This window comes from Lynx canadensis, chromosome D4, assembly GCF_007474595.2.
Source record: "Lynx canadensis isolate LIC74 chromosome D4, mLynCan4.pri.v2, whole genome shotgun sequence".
NCBI lineage: Eukaryota > Metazoa > Chordata > Mammalia > Carnivora > Felidae > Lynx > Lynx canadensis.
In genome coordinates, this window is record NC_044315.2 from 63,186,353 (window position 1) to 63,203,332 (window position 16,980).

At 40.2% G+C, this 16,980-nt stretch overlaps 1 protein-coding gene across 1 annotated transcript in view; it reads left to right on the forward strand.

Moving 5' to 3' along the window:
* The window catches only part of PLPPR1 (phospholipid phosphatase related 1), a 128,242-nt gene extending 124,693 nt beyond the window's left edge, over window positions 1-3,549 (forward strand). The window contains exon 7 of the mRNA XM_032595661.1: window positions 2,446-3,549. Within this exon, the coding sequence (XP_032451552.1) occupies window positions 2,446-2,478 (33 nt within the window). The 3' untranslated portion in view covers window positions 2,479-3,549. The remainder of the gene's footprint in view (window positions 1-2,445) is intronic.
* The last annotated feature ends 13,431 nt before the right edge of the window (window positions 3,550-16,980 follow it).

Below are 16,980 nucleotides of genomic sequence, written 5' to 3' on the forward strand. Positions count from 1 at the left end.
GAGCATGCATTCATACGTGCGAAATCTATCCCACTGTTCAAAAGACCTCAAGGAGTTGGGGCGCCTGGGTGTCTCAGTCGGCTGAGTGTCCGACTTCGACTCAGGTCAGGATCTCGCAGTTTGTGAGTTCGAGCCCCGCGTCGGGCTCTGTGCCGACAACTCAGAGCCTGGAGCCTGTTTCAGATTCTGTGTCTCCCTCTCTTTCTGCCCCTTCCCCGCTCATGCTCTGTCTCTGTCTCTCAAAAATGAATAAATGTTAAAAAAAAACAAAACAAAACAAAACAAAAAAACCTCAAGGAGAAGACTGTCTGGCTGGAGAGGGGACCTGGTCACCCTCCTTTCCTTCCTCCTGAGACACCTTTCCCTTTTACCACATGGAGTTACAGTGCTTTTTATTCCTTTCTGAAAATCAACTCAAATTTGAATATTTGTCTTCCGTGATTCCTTTAGCATAGTTGATTAAGACAGGGTTCATTTTCTAACATCTTTCCCAAGTACTAAATAAAAACCAATTATAGAATCCAAACAAAACAAAAATGGTCAGGTTTCCAAAGCATAATTTTGTGGTCCTGTAGAGTTCTTGTAATCTCATAGACAGCCTGTTCTAGGATCCCACAGGGTTATTGTGACCCTAAGGAGACCAGCTTGGAGCCGTGCTCTGCTTCTCCACGCCCTTGGTGTTGAGCAACTGTGCACTTGTCAAACACAGTTTATATTAACAAAAGGAAGTTAGAAATGAAACAATTGTATGAACTCACTCTGGGTGTGGTGTAAAGTCTCTCAATGTCTCCAGATTTGGGAAGAAGGGGAGACCTTTTTTTCTTTAGCAGAAAAAGAATCTAATGGGTGCTGAGACCCAGGTGCCTAGAACCTTACCCCAGGAGGTTCTAATCCAACAATCATGAGGTAAAAGAATATTTATAGTTCAGAAAATATTCCCAGAGGAATTCTAAGGGCCCCCTTGATTTGAAACTAGTGGTATTGTAGGGGCGCCTGGGTGGCGCAGTCGGTTAAGCGTCCGACTTCAGCCAGGTCACGATCTCGCGGTCCGTGAGTTCGAGCCCCGCGTCGGGCTCTGGGCTGACGGCTCAGAGCCTGGAGCCTGTTTCCGATTCTGTGTCTCCCTCTCTCTCTGCCCCTCCCCGTTCATGCTCTGTCTCTCTCTGTCCCCAAAATAAATAAACGTTGGAAAAAAAAAATTTTTAAAAAAAAGAAACTAGTGGTATTGTAGACATCATATCATAAATAGAAGACAAGACTTGGAAAGTTAAAGAAGTCTGCCCACAGTCACCCATTTAGTTAGCCTATTGAATTACTTTATCTTTACTGCTTACTCTGAGATGGAATCTTATAAACATGTAAATTAACAAAGCATTGACCCAACATTTTTTTTTCAAAAAGGAAGCATATTATAAAAGTGAAGACATAAAGGAAAAGTCATTTTTCACATTATGGCAAGAAATGCATCAAGCTCTAGTTTTCACAAACATGACAGATAAAAAGTACATTGAAAAACAAAATACTTAGTTTCTAAAATTTGTAGTCGAGCTCTCAAGAATATATGAATCTCTAGTATTTTAAACATAAACAGGAATCAAGAAACCAATAATAATCAGATCTAAAGCCACAGTTTCCTAAGTCATTTCCCAACCCCATGGACTGGGGGGTTTAAGTTCAAACAAAAGAGGAAATGTTGGGACCTGTATATAGAAGTTATGTAAACAAGAGGTAGGGGTTATATAAACAAGCCATAAATGCTCAAATTGATAGAATTACGAGGAAAAGGGGACAAAGCTGCAATCATAGTATGGATTGTAACACATTTCTCTCTAATTAATAAGCAAATAAAATATAGTGAAAATATAGATGATTAGTAAGATCTAATGTGCATTACATACAATCCTCAAAACATATGAAACATTAGGAAAATAAATCACATAAAAGTCTCAAGAAATTGTAAAGGATCAATATCACACAGGTTACATTCTTTAGGAAAAAAATAGGTATCTATACCTAAAACAACCCTGTACATTTGAAAATATTAAACTCATTTCTTTATAGCTCATGACTCAAAGAATAAATCATACATAAAATTTTCAAAAATCAGAACCATTTGATATTAAAACACCACATTAAAAATGTGGAATGCAGCTGAAGTTACTTTGAGATCCTTAAATGTTTCTATTAAAATATGATTAAGTATGATACAAGACAACTTTATAGAGACCAAGTTTAGGTGCAGAAATTATTTTATTTTTGGTTGAAAAATCAGGGAAGATTTAATAGAAACAGTGATCATTTGTGAGGCCCTGGAAAAGCATTTCAGGGAGAGGGAACAGCCTGTATGAAGTCAGTAGACAAGAGAGCAAGGGCACAGCCAGGGAAGAGTGAGTGTGCACGAGTCAATCAGCCCGACTCTGAGATTACACCTGCTTGTCTTTACAGAATCACTCTGCCTCCATGACCGAAGTCACCTGAGACAGCTGATGTGTCACAAGCTGTTTTTTTTATCACCCTCCAATTCGATACTTCAAGACACACAGTTACTTGATGTCAAACTGTGAAGACAAGTATTATGTTTATCTAGTTAGAAGCTAATGTTTTGTACATTTTTTTGTATGAGGAAGTGATGTAGCTTGCCCTGATTTTTTTTGTCAGCTTTAATATATTTATGCCAGAATTTTACACCAACAAAATTTTCTTCTTGTTCCAGTGCGCATTGAAGAACCACATTGATTCAATGATTGATGTTGTTTTGTGATATTTGTACACAGACCTTCTTTTCTCAGTTTTATAGGCACAGAAATAAAATTAATGTAACAATTCACCTTACCCCTTTATTCTGCACTTGCTGCCTCCTCCAGAGCTTTTAAATTTTAATGAAAATTAACTTTTGAGTTGCAGGGAGGGCAATGTTGGTTAATGGTAAATCTCAAATCAATTGGGCAGAAAGAAACATTCCTTTCACAAAGAACTTTGTGTTCTTGTCTCTTAACTTGTTTTGTATTCTAAGTTAAAGTACTATATTAGTGAAGTCACTTACTTACATAAAAAAGTGGCAGAGACTCCTGGATTTGAGGGGTATTGGGGTTATATGGTTCTCTCCTAGATAAAGTCTTCTCCCATCTAAAAAAAACTCAAGATCTTTCTGGAATCATGTCCTTGCACTGGGAGGTAACACTGCAGACCTCTTTCCAAAAAGCAACCAGTACCAGTCTCCCCTGTCAACTCAACAGTTTTGTATATCATATTGTATGGACTTTCTATGAAAATGAATATTTTACAGTTTGCACAGTATTATTTTACAGAAAGGGTATCGGAGCATCTACAACCTAGAGCTGCAGAGCAACAGCTTGGCTTTGTGGCTTTTAATTGTTCTAGAATTTTAACTGCATCTCATTTTTCTAGCATGGTAATAACTAACGTGTAACTCCTTTCAGAGAAGGAACTCCCTTGTCTGGACCTATCAGAATGTTTTCTTGACACTTTCATGTTGGCTCTTCTTAGCTTTTTTTTTGTACTTTTTTTTTTTTTTTTTTTCTAAAGAGAAGAAAAAAAAGTTATCACAAAATGTACTCCGGCTCCTGTCGTTTGTTTTAAGCTTCATCCCCTGGGTATTTGAAGGGCCACAATGAAGTGAACCCAACACATGTTTACACTCTTTAGTTCCATGCCTGCTGAGATCAGTGCCAGCAGAGGCATGACTGGTAGGTCTTTTCGTGGGGGAGTATGGGAGCGAGTGTGAGTGGAGGTGGGTGGGACTGGAGATGTGGAGGCAAAATTTTAAAATTCTTGCAATTATTAGGACATTTGGAAACACAACCTGGATGTGAAAACCTTGGTTTTCAGCCTGCCCATGTTGAGTTGCCAATAAAAAGTTAGTCGTTCTTAAAAACGAAAGTGACCTCTGCTAAAACCTGGCCTGATCTCTCATTTCATTCTGGCCTGAGGTTATTTTCATTTCCACGCTCATGCTCTCACACGCACCTGAGCTCTGTCTGGCTGAAGTTGGGTAGGCAGGCGAGGAGGGAAAGAACACTGGAAACTTTGTTCATCCTGGATGCCATACCATGTGCTTTCACACACGTAATGTGGTTCTTCTCCAAACAGCCCAGCGAAGCCGTGACTCTTCCAAGGTAGTGTTGTGCATGTCAGCACCGGTGTGAGCACCCAGGTCCTCCTGACTCCCCTAAATCGAGATGCCTCTGAACCAAGTCCGCGTCTTTTCAAAGGTTTCTCAATGTGATGTACCTGCTTAGATGGTTCAGGGGATGATGTAGGTAAGAAAAGCACATCGTACAGGAAGATGCATTCTGCTTCTCAGAAGGAATAATGTGCGAGCTCTGAGCTCTCCACTTTGTGTAAGCTACCCAAGCGTCACGTTGCCCGATTTCTGAGTGACTCATTTTCTTTTTTTTTTTTTCCATTGGATACTTTGCATGCTTTTATTTATTTATTTTTCAATATATGAAATTTATTGTCAAATTGGTTTCCATACAACACCCAGTGCTCATCCCAAAAGGTGCCCTCCTCAATACCCATCACCCACCCTCCCCGCCCTCCCACCCCCCATCAACCCTCAGTTTGTTCTCAGTTTTTAAGAGTCTCTTATGTGAGTGACTCATTTTCTAAACGTATTTGAGGATTTTGTTTTCATAACAGCAATGAGGGTTTGATTTTATTTCCTTGTTCGTGGTAAGACATTCTGAAAAGCGCTGGCAGGCTATATGGATTTTACATTACCCGTTTCTCGTCAAAATGAGAGGCCATTTAAATGTGTGACTACCAGATGGTATTTCCAAGAACAGAAGTCCAGTCGACAAAGTGAGTGTTATCCTTCTACTTTGCTTTCCGGTTTCCATCTGGAAGGATCTCTCAGAAGTATTACAAGCGCTCTGGCCACAGACACCAATTGCCTGGCCTTGGGCTTGGGCGGTGTCAGTACATGACTGAGCCACACTCCAGAGGACACCACACTGCAACACTTGGAAATAAGGGACATCTCTGGGCTCGCATCTGTGGGACCGCTGAGCCAGTCTGATTCCTTCCATGACGCCATGGCAACGTTAGGGTTGCCCCAATTAGCCCCAAGTCACTTCACAGGCCTCACGTTGATCTTTCAAGCCTGCCATTTGAGATTCATTTCTTAGGGCTAAGGACCTTTCCCGTAGGCCTTCTACGAAAGACAAAGCCCTCTATCTAAGTAGGACAAGTGGTCGCCATAGCCTCCGAACGAATTCCATAATGAGCTTTTCCTCTTTTTAAGGAAAGCCCACAGGAGCCTGAGAAGCCTGACTCCCTGTGAGAGGGAAGAGGGAAGGAACAAAAGAAAGGCTAAGGAAGTATGTTGACCTGAGCAACTTCACAGAGCAAATAACTAAATTTGCCAAATGGATGGATTCCAGACTTCCTCCCAGTTTGGCTAAGGAGACAATGACTTATTTGGAAATAAAGAGAATTTGAATGGAGCCTGAATGGTACCACCACTAGTTGAAAGATAAATATATTTAGATACAGGACTGATAAGGATAAGGGAGCTGCACTCAGCACGCATGAACGTCTGGGTGCCTCTCTTGGCAAATTCTGAAGATCTCTCTCTTAAACTGTGCTAGAAGGGCTGTATGTTGAGCTTCTGAGTCAGAGAATGCAAACAGGCATGATCCCACACTCAGAAGAGTGGGTACCAGTGGGATGATTTAAAGAGCAGAAGAGCCAGGAGTAGTCTTTTTGTTTCAAAAAATTGGCTCGATTTCCCTACTTTATGCAACTACACTCTCAAGGGTGCTAAATATCTTGGAGGCAAACACATGAAATACCAGATTGCCCCAGTTCGTCTTAAGGAATAGGGTTGCATTAAAGCTGTTGTACTATTCCCACCACGCTGAATTGAAGATGTGTGCTGGAACTAGCCTGTCATGTACTGTCATTCCTGGTACTACTACAGGAATTTTGTAGTGAGTACCAGGCGTCTTGTTTGCATCCTAGTTCTTGATCCAGATGTCCCAGGATGGGTTGATATGTTCATGGATAGCCCAAGATCAATTGACCCATTGATACTCTACCCTCCAGCTCATTGACTCTTGTGGAGCCCAGTTAACTGCACACACATTTCTAAAATTAGAAATTACTCTGCCTGGGAAAGCAGCATTTATACCACGCAAGGCTGGTGCCTGTGTCCTCAGCCTGTCTTGTTCATTTTGGTATCCTATGTGTGTCAGCATCTATAAAAGGTTACAATCTATGGACTTCCCATGAAACCAAGTAAACCTATGAGCAGAGTGAAGAATAGGGTGAGTATGAAGCTCTTTTCCTTAAAGATAGTGTCTAAAAAAAAAAAACAGAAGTCCTTACTTTACCCTATTAACTTTATATGTATATATTTTAATTTCATTTAAATCCACGTTAGTTCACATATAGTACAATAATGGTTTTGGGAGTAGAACCCAGTGATTCATCACTTACATACAACACCCGTGCTCATCCCAACAAGTGCCCTCCTTGATGCCCATCATCCATCTAGCCCATCTCCCTACCCCCATCAACCCTTAGTGTGTTTTCTGTATTTAAGTGTTTCTTATGGTTTGTCTCCCTCTCTGTTTTTATCTTCTTTTTCCTTCCTTTCCCCTATGTTCATCTGTTTTGCTTCTTAAATTGCACATATGAGTGAAATCATGTGACATTATCTTTCTCTGACTGACTTATTTCACTTGGCATAACACTCCAGTTCTGTCCACATCGTTGCAAATGGAAAGATTTCATTCTTTTTGATTGCCAAGTAGTGTTCCAGTGTGTGTGCGTGCGCGCACGTGTGTGTGTGTGTGTGTGTGTCGGTGTGTATTCTTTATCCATGCCTTATTAACTTTAAAGGAACTTCCATTTACCAATTTATCTCAAATATTTTGGAACAGAGAACAACTCTTCTCTCGGGATAACGATGTTTAATGTTGTTATATAAAGTCATTTCTGTCTTGAATCATCCTTTGAAGCACTTTTTCCTCCGTTTCAAGGGATGTCCCACAGTATTTCAGAATTGAGTAAACCCAGGCTCACTCAAGTCACATAGACTCATCATGCATAACTTTGTACAAAACATTTACATCCCCTTCTTGTGCTCCCTCTTTGTAGCCAACAGAGTTTCTGCCTTTGTAGGGACCACACAGTTAACTACTCCCTCATTTGGCATTTCTTCTGTCTGTTCTTCGGCAGCCACAGGGGTAAGTGTAAAACACAGGCAGGTGGACCTCCACTCCAGCTGCCTATTGTCTGGGTAGACTCTGTCTAGTTCGGGGTCTAGGGCTAATTAACTGAACAGTCACCAGTGGTGAATTAATTCACCCTTAGAGGGATTTTCAGTTGTTTGACCGCCTTAAAAATAGATACTTACATTGGGGCGCCTGGGTGGCACAGTCGGTTTGGCGTCCGACTTCAGCCAGGTCACGATCTCGCGCTCCGTGAGTTCGAGCCCCGCGTCAGGCTCTGGGCTGATGGCTCAGAGCCTGGAGCCTGTTCCGATTCTGTGTCTCCCTCTCTCTCTGCCCCTCCCCCGTTCATGCTCTGTCTCTCTCTGTCCCAAAAATAAATAAAAACGTTAAAAAAAAAAAATAGATACTTACAGATTCGGTAAAAGTAATCATACCAAGATCCATTGTGTATGTATTAATCTACCACTGCCTGCTGAAATCACTGATTTTGGTGAACTTATACCAGCTTTATCACCATGACTTTCACCTCACTGGCATGAAGTTGGAGTCTAACTTTTCAAAAACATCCTTATTAAATGATAAAGCAAAATAGACCTGCTATGTGTCTCTATAGGATTCTTAAGAATGTATCCCTTCATCAGACCTATTACTTCTTATTATTGTAGCATCTTTATTCTAAGAACTTCAAAAGAAAAAACATATTTTGAGATGCAGTTCAAATGCCATAGCTCCGTGATGCTTTCCCTAGATACTGAGGATAGAATTATTACCACCACCACTTGCATTTCCAAACTTTTGTAGTAACACAAGCACGACTTGTGGGGAAGGGAGTGTCAAGGCAAGGAGGATATGGTCTCTAGTTCTAGGCAGGAATCTCAGGATAGAAGTCACAACATCGGGTCTGGACCACAGCCCTGTTGGCCTGAAAACAGGCACTGAGTTCCTCAAAGATGGCCAATTCCTTTGCGACAGACTCTTATTGAGTGTAGCAGAATAAAAAATGTAACCTATTTCTCGGCATGTTTTGTAAAAGCAATCTAAACTTCCTAATGAGCCTCTCTGTCCCACTGAGTAGAGGGGAAAAAAATCCTATCTTTCCAATTAAGTATAATTCCCTCTCTTCCAGTTAAACCAGACTTTTTAGGGTAAAATCTATTCCTTTGGGAGACATTAACTCTTTCCTTCTCTTCATGTTGTTGTTGTGACAATCCTAAATCTCCCCCAAGGCAAGTAGATAAAAGCTGGTGGGGGGGAGGGGAGGGAATAAGGAAATGCAGAGAAAAGCATGTAAATACATTTTAAAATATTATCTCTATCATTCTGTTCATAAACTAAAAAACAACTCTGGTGTCCAGAATTTGACATCTCCTACCCATATCCCATCTTGTAATTAGGATGTCTAGGAAACCATTTTATTGCTTAAAATGTTGCTTGGTGAGCATGAAATCACAAGCCAAAAGTTGAATAGTGTATACAGATATTTCCATAAGACATGAGAAAAGCCTACTACATAGACCTAGTCCTATGGCCAAGGTGGTTTTTCTATAGTTGATTCAACTCGATTTTTTTCCAGCAGTGGGTTTTCTTCTTGGTCCCAGTTTTTCTCATTCAGGACAATGCGGGACAACATTCACTGAACCTTTCTCACTGAGGCCAGTATACACCTCTGCTTGGTCTGCTCTTTCTTGCTAACTGTGTAGTAATATCAAAGTATTTTAGGCCCTGTGTCTCTGGACCAGAAGAAAGTCAGTTTTTTTACTATTATATGTTAGGCTAATCAAACTTAAAAAGTATAAGGACCCTACCCTGACCTCCATTAGAGTGGAAGCTATAATATAACAGGTAAGAAAGGATGGAATTATTTCATCCCTAGCTACAGCAACTTGGGTAGCTACCGTTGTCATATGAGTGAAATAATAGTTACATGAGTTTTGGAGGAAGACTGTAAATGCATCTCTATTGTAAATTCATCTATATTTGAGTGCGCTGAGGGAAGTTAACCTCTCCAAGGTTTAGTTTACTCATCTATAAAATGGAAATGATCCAGTGACTACCTATTCTGTGATAGTTAACTTTATGTGCCAACTTGACTGAACCACAGGGTGCCCAGACATTTGGTCAAACGTTATTCTGGATATATCTGTGAGGGAGTTTTTGGATGACATTAACATTTGAATCAGCAGACTAAAGAGATTGCCCTCCATAGTGTGGGTGTCCCTCTTCAAATCAACTGAAAGCTGCAAAGAACAAAAAGGCTAACCTTCCCTCAAGAGGGAACCTCTCCTGCCTGACTCTTTGAGCTCAGACGTTGGTCTTTTCTTGCCTTCAGACTCCTATTGAAACATCAGCTCTTCTTGGATCTCAAGCCTGTTAGCTTTCTGACTAGAACATACACTATTGTTGGCTTTTGTGTTTCTCAGGCCTTTCAGACTCAGATTAGAATTACGCCATCAGCTCTCCTGGGTTTCCAGTTTGCTGCTTGCACATCTTGGCACTTCTCAGCCTCCATGGTTGCATGAGCCAATTCTTTGTAATAAATGTCTTTATATACATTATGTTTGTTCTGTTTCCCTGGAGAACCCTAATAGAGATTTTGGTCTTGAGAATGTTCTAAAGAAAGAGAACTTAAGGATGAGTTTTCTGCATTGGTTTGGGGGTTTCTGGGATTGGATGTGTATTCTGATTAAAGATTCTAATGACTCTATTTCAAAGAGTCAAAGAGAGTCTATTTCAAAGACTAAAGAGAACACTGCTAGTCAATGGCATGATCTGGCAATAGGGATATGCAAATGTTACTATTGAATACTCCTAATCAACCACTAATAAGCAAGGGACTGAGTGGCATTATATATGATACTTTTGAACATTTTTGGCAAATTAATAAATATAATGATATTGGTTACTTGTTCCTCATGTCATTGAACAAAGTAAGGGCAGAATGTTAAATTCAGGGATTTAAAATCCCTGTTTATATGCCCCATAAGTGATCTGAAAGGTTCTATGTGCTCTCTGAAGAAAATCCTCATCTCCTATAGCCATAGGGCTGAGACTGCTAAAAATCAAACCCAGAATCTGATCTGGTAACTGGCTGAATCACAATGCAAGACAAACCCCCAGCCTCATGGGGTGTGTACTGTTAAAATGAGGGCATTAATGGGGAAAGTGTGCCGTAAAGATGTGAGGATTAAATTAAATAACTCATGAAAAGCTTTTCGCAGAGTTTCTAGCATACAGTAAACATTCAACAAGTGGTTTTGTGTCTGTGTTTCTGCAAAGTAGGTGGCTTATTTTCAGCTCATCTCCAATCAGGAAGTGACTCTACTTCCTATAAAAGGTTTCTCTTCTTTCCACAACCCCATCAGCACAAACCAAATGTAATCCAATCACTTCTAGCAACAAAACAAGGTCCTCAGGTTATGCATATTATGTGAGTTTATGAAACACTAAGAGTCTAATAAATGTCTCCTGAAATTCCAGATGGTTACTAATTTTTAATCACTCTTGCTCACTTTTCTTTTAAAAAGTTAGGGGTGCCCAGGTGGCTCAGTTGGTTAAGCACCCAACTTTGGCTCAGGTCATGATCTCACCTGTTCCAAGTTCAAGCTCCGGATCGGGCTGTGTGCTGACAGCTCAGAGCCTGGAGCCTGCTTCAGATTCTGTGTCTCCCTCTCTCTCTGTCCCTCCCCTGCTCATACTCTGTCTCTCAAAAATGAATAAATGCTAAAAAAAAAAAAAAAAAAAAAGTATTTTTTTAAAGTTAGGTTGTGCAGTTTGTCCTTCTACATTGCCTCGGGCCAGATCCAAAAGAGGGAGGGCTGCTGTGATGGCGGAAGTGTCCGTGATCATGAGAATCTTAAGTAGCAAAGATGAAAATCCCAATGTAAATGGCTTCAACAAGTAAGGAAATGTATTTAATCCAATAATAAGAAATCCAAAGGTTGAGCATCTATGAAAACAACATAATTAGAGCCTGAGTCCCATTTCTCTACAATTCATTTGGCTCAGACCTCATGTGTTGGTTTTGTCCTCAGACTAGCCTCAATATATCCTCAGCATTAAGATAAAACAATATCCAAAGGGAAGAGTTGCACTTCTTTGCTTTATAAGAAAGACCCCCCCCCCACCAATTCCCAAAATGTTTTTTGCAGACCATCTTCATTCCCTTCAGAGTCTCTGACATCTCACTGGCGAGAACTATGCCATATGTCCATGTCTACACTGATGCCTGGGTGAAGAAAAAAAGACCACCAGGACTGGTCTACACCAATTAGCACTCACCTGTTGGGCTGGAGTAAGTCTAGAATCACTGACGCACAAGGATGCATTTGGGTACTATTAGAAAGGAGGAAGTTTAGTCTACCAAAAGTATATGCCACAGAGTTTTGAAACCAATGAAACTTTTTGCCAGAAGCAACAGAAATCCGTGAAAAGCACATAAAAAGGATGAGAGAAAAATGCCTGGTCACAGTGTAACAATGAAACAGTAGAATAGCATGCCTTAGGGAAAAAGAAATCCAGAGATTGAGACACTGCCAGGTCCTGTATTACAAACTATGTGTATTCAAAGACATACAAAACTTTGTTTTGAGGTATACTGTCTAACCACCCTAGAAAGGGAATACAATAGAGTGAAAGTACCGGGACTCCCAAATACACATAAATAGGAAGATAAGAAGTGTCCTACTCATTTCTTTAAACAAGAGGGACATCTGCAGTCTGCCAAAGGGCACAAGGAAGGAGAGCACAGTTCAGAGACTCAAAATGCCTGGACAAGTCAATTCAAGAGTAATCTTTGTCCACAAGTTAAAGAAAATATTTGGAATGCATCAGAAACCAGAAAAGTACCTGCCCCCCCCCCAATTTTCATTTGTTATAAAAAATAATAGAGGAAATAGGAGACACAAGTGGGGCAAACTGTGCTGATTGGCAAGTCGATAGCCCTTGCTAATAATGGATTTCACTTGTTTAGCCATCTGCCAAATGGACGTGTCCTTCAATGATGCTGGATGTGTAAGGTTAAGTCTTGATTGTCTAAGTTGTTGTGGTGGTCTCATTTCTTTTGCTTGTGATTGTGTGATTGCTTTAGTCATGAACATGTGACCCAGTTTGGCCACTGAGACATGGGGAAATCTAAGGGAGATCTTTTGAGATAGAGGGCCTGTGGTCAACATCTGAGAACAATAGGGGGGCTGGCCTTAGTAAGTTAGCCTGTTACCGATGGCAGAGCAGAAAGACAGAAGGAATTTGGTTCTTACTGACCCTGCTGAACTGGTGAATAACCAAAACGATCCTTTCTTTGGATTTCTTTTTTGAGAGACAATAATTAGCCCAATATAGGCTAGTTTTAGTCTGATTTTTCTAAGCAAACAACAGGTGACAACTAAATGGTGGAGCTGGGAGCTGAGATCTCAATAAAGCCTTGATAGAAGACCATGACGAAGATATGTTTCATTTTGCTGAAATCAGATCCCTAAAAAGCAATATCCAAGTAGTGCTGGGATCAGTGGGTTTCTTAATCCCAAAGGTTTATACTGCTTTTTAAATGCAATGACATTATTCTGCACAGAATGTGGGTGTGTTCGTGAAGGCTACTGGTGAAAGCAGGAATAAGAAAGGATATCTACTGATCTATCTATAAAATGACAATGGGATAATGGTGACTATAGTTACTAATACTGTATTGTTTACCCGCAGTTTGCTAACAGATTTTAATGCTCTCACCACACACGCACACACATGAACTGATAACTATATGAGGTGATGGATGTGCTAACTAACCTAATTGTGGCAGTCATTTCACAACATATATGTACATCGAATCCTCGAATTGCATGCCTTAAAATTTACACAATATTATTTCTAGATTATATCTCAATAAAACTGAGGGAAAAATGAGAACAGGCTTTAAGGAAACAGATGCAATTATAGAGTGGGAAAATTTTAAATAATGATTGTCAAAATAATACCTGAGATTTGAGCTAAATACAACTTGGAAGCAACTGAAGCACAAATTAGTGAGTTGAACAATTAAACTGTGAAGCTCTCCAAGAATACAGGGAGCAGGCATGGGAGGCAGGGACTACAAAAAAGAAGCATGAGAGAAATTTAATATTCATAGAGAATATATCCAGAAACTCCAATTAAGAGAATTTTGTTCTCTTAATTGGAGTTCCAGAAGGAGAGAGTAGAAAAGATGAAAAGGGTAAGTGATCAGAAAATCAATAGAAGAATCAAGGCACCTGGGTGGCTCAGTCAGTTAAGCATAGACTCTTGATATTGGCTCAGGTCATGATTTCATGGTCCATGAAATAGAGCCCCACACCGGGCTCTGTGCTGATAGCATGGAACCTGCCTGGGATTCTCTCTCTCCCTCTCTTGTCTGCCCCTCCCCCACTTGCTCACACGCACTCTCCCTCCCTCTCTCTCTCTCTCTCAAAATAAATAAATAAACATTAAAAAACCATTAAAAAAAAGAAAATAGAAGCAAATATCTAAAGCTGAAGGCAGCTATGTCTTGAGTTTGGAATGGCCCATACAGTACCATGCAAAATAAACATAGTAATGACAAACCCGCCCCTACTCATAACTTGAAGAAATTCCAGAACACTGAGAACAAAGAGAAAATTGTAAAAATCTTTCAGAGAAAAAAAAAATCCCACAAAGTAACAAGAATCAGACTTCTCATTGACAACAATGGATACAAAAATAAAAATACCAAAGTCTGTTACCATCAAATTCTATAGGTGTAAAAATTATCGTTAAAAAGTAAGTAAAAATAGACACTTCTAAATTTGCTAAGATTCAGGTAAATAAGAGTATTTTAAAATAGTTACTTGAGTTTGTACTTTAAAAAATGGCCAAATAGAAGATAAAGCCAAGAACTGAAAAAACAGGTTATAAGAAACCACAAGGATGAAAAACACATTAAAGCATAACTATTTATGTTAAATATGTATTTATTGTAAAACAAATCAATAATCTGAAATTAATGGGGGTATCACGGAGAAAAAGATATAGCATATGCTAAAGTTCTTGCCTTTGGAGGATGAAAGGTAAATACATTGTGTCTTTTATATTTTGAGTTTTTTATTATGAAACATTGCAAGTGCACATAAAATACTATAACAAACCTCACAATAGCCACAATCTAGATGTAATAATTATTTACATTTTGCCATATTCCTGTAGTATTTTAAAACAATTCCCAGATACCACAATCCTTCACCTTTAAATATGTCAGTATGCATCTATATGTAGAAGTGACTTTTTCCACAACCACAATATTAGGACACCTAACAACATAATAACAATTTCATAGTATCATTTAATACCCAGTACATATTCAAATTTTTCTAATTGTCCCCAAAAAGTCTTTTTTTGCAGTTACTTTGTTCAAACCAAGCCCACAAATAGCATTTGGTTGATTATGTTTCGTAAGTCTCTTTTAATGCTTGATAGCCCCACAGCTCACTCCAATGCAAAAACAAAAAGGAAAAAAAATCTCACAAATTTTTTCATGCAACTAACTTTTCTAAGTTATTTAGATCTGTTGCTAATTAACTTACGATGAGACCAGGTGGTAGAATGACCCACAACCTAGATTTGTTTGTCTCTTTGCAGTACCCTTTAACGGGTCTCTAGCCACTATACTAATAAGTTTGATCTAAAAGTTTGATTAGGTTTACATTTTGTGTGTGTGTGTGTGTGTGTGTGTGTTTATTCAATATTGAGAGACCGAGAGCACGAGCATGGCAGGGGCAGAGACAGGGGGAGTCACAGAATCCGAAGCAGGCTCCAGGCTCCCAGCTGTCAGCACAGAGCCCGATGTGGGGCTCAAAATCACAAACCGTGGGATCATGACCTGAGCCGAAGTCACACCAACTGAGCCACCCAGGCACCGCTGGTTAAGTTCACGTTTAATAGTGTTGTTAGACATAGATCTAAGTAGTGCAGGGCACTCCACATTACATGTTGTCATGAAACACATCATGTAAAAATGACCTTTGTTAGGGGCGCCTGGGTGACTCATTAGGTTAAACATTTGATTCTTCATTTCTTTTTTTTTTTTTTTTTAATTTTTTTTTTCAACATTTATTTATTTTTTGGGACAGAGAGAGACAGAGCATGAACGGGGGAGGGGCAGAGAGAGAGGGAGACACAGAATCGGAAACAGGCTCCAGGCTCTGAGCCATCAGCCCAGAGCCCGACGCGGGCTCGAACTCCCGGACCGTGAGATCGTGACCTGGCTGAAGTCGGACGCTCAACCGACTGCGCCACCCAGGCGCCCCTGATTCTTGATTTCTGCTCAAGTCATGATATCATGATGGTTCATGAGGTTGAGCCCTGAGCTGGGCTCTGCACTAACAGTGTGGATCCTGCATGGGATTCTCTCTCCCCCTATCCCACTCTGCCCCTCCCCTGCTCTCTCTCTCTCTCAAAATAAATAAACTTAAAGAAAATAAATTTTTAAAAAAGGGGTGGCTCAGTCAGTATAGCCTCTGACTCCTGATTTCAGCTCAGGTCATGATCCCAGGGTCCTGGGATAGAGCCCAACATCAGGCGCCCCATTGAATATGGAGTCTGCTCAAGATTCTCTCTCTTTCTCCCTCTGTCCCTGTCCCCTGCTCATGTGAGCTCTCTCTCTCTCAAAAATTTGTTTTAATTTAATTTTTAAAAATGACCATTTTAGGGGCGCCTGGGTGGCGCAGTCGGTTGAGTGTCCGACTTCAGCCAGGTCACAATCTCGCGGTCCGGGAGTTCGAGCCCCGCGTCAGGCTCTGGGCTGATGGCTCGGAGTCTGGAGCCTGTTTCCGATTCTGTGTCTCCCTCTCTGTCTGCCCCTCCCCCGTTCATGCTCTGTCTCTCTCTGTCCCAAAAATAAATAAAAAATGTTGGAAAAAAAATGACCATTTTAAAAGATGCTAAGTTTGAACAGTGGGTTCAAGTGGTAACAATGTGATCCCTCCACTGCAAAGTTCCTCACCCCTTCCCCTTATAATCAATAAATATCTATAGTATGCTACTTTGTACTTTGGTAAAATGACTCTTTGATTAAGTTGGGGGTGGGGAGTAAATCAGAAACTGTTTAGAAATTAACAAAATGAGAACACTGGATGTCAAGAAGCCAGAAAAATAAACACAAAAATGGCAGAAGGAATGGTTTGATAAAAATAACAACAACAACAAGATCAACAGAGGGGCTCCTGGGTGGCTCACTCGGTTGATTTAGGTTCAGGTCACGATCTCACAGTTGGTGGGTTGGAGCCCCTCATTGGTCTCGCTGCTGTCAGCACAAGGCCTGCTTCGCATCCTCTGTCTCTCTCTCTCTCACTCTCTCTCTCTGCTCCTTCCCTGCTGATGAGCGCTCTCTCTCTCTCTCAAAAATAAATATTAAAAAAAACAAACCCAGAAATCAAGGAATCAGGAAAAAAAGACTTGACCAATAAACAAACCAAAAACTGTTCTTGGAAAAGATCAATAAAATAAAAAAACATATTTGGCAAGTCAGACCAAGAAGAAAAAAGAGAAAGCATGCCAATAGATAACGGGATATGTGCAACTTCTAAGTGACAAATGTGTTCTATAAAACATAGGTGAAATTCTGAGAAAATATAAATGGCCAGGTTGACTCCAAAAGAAAATTTAAAACTCAAATTAGTCAATATGAGAAAATCATGTAGTAAAATTAGATGCAAAAGCAAAATGAGTCCATTAATGAATGTCATTCACCCCATTAACAGATTGAAGGCAGAAAGCAGTATTGAAAATAATGACCGCA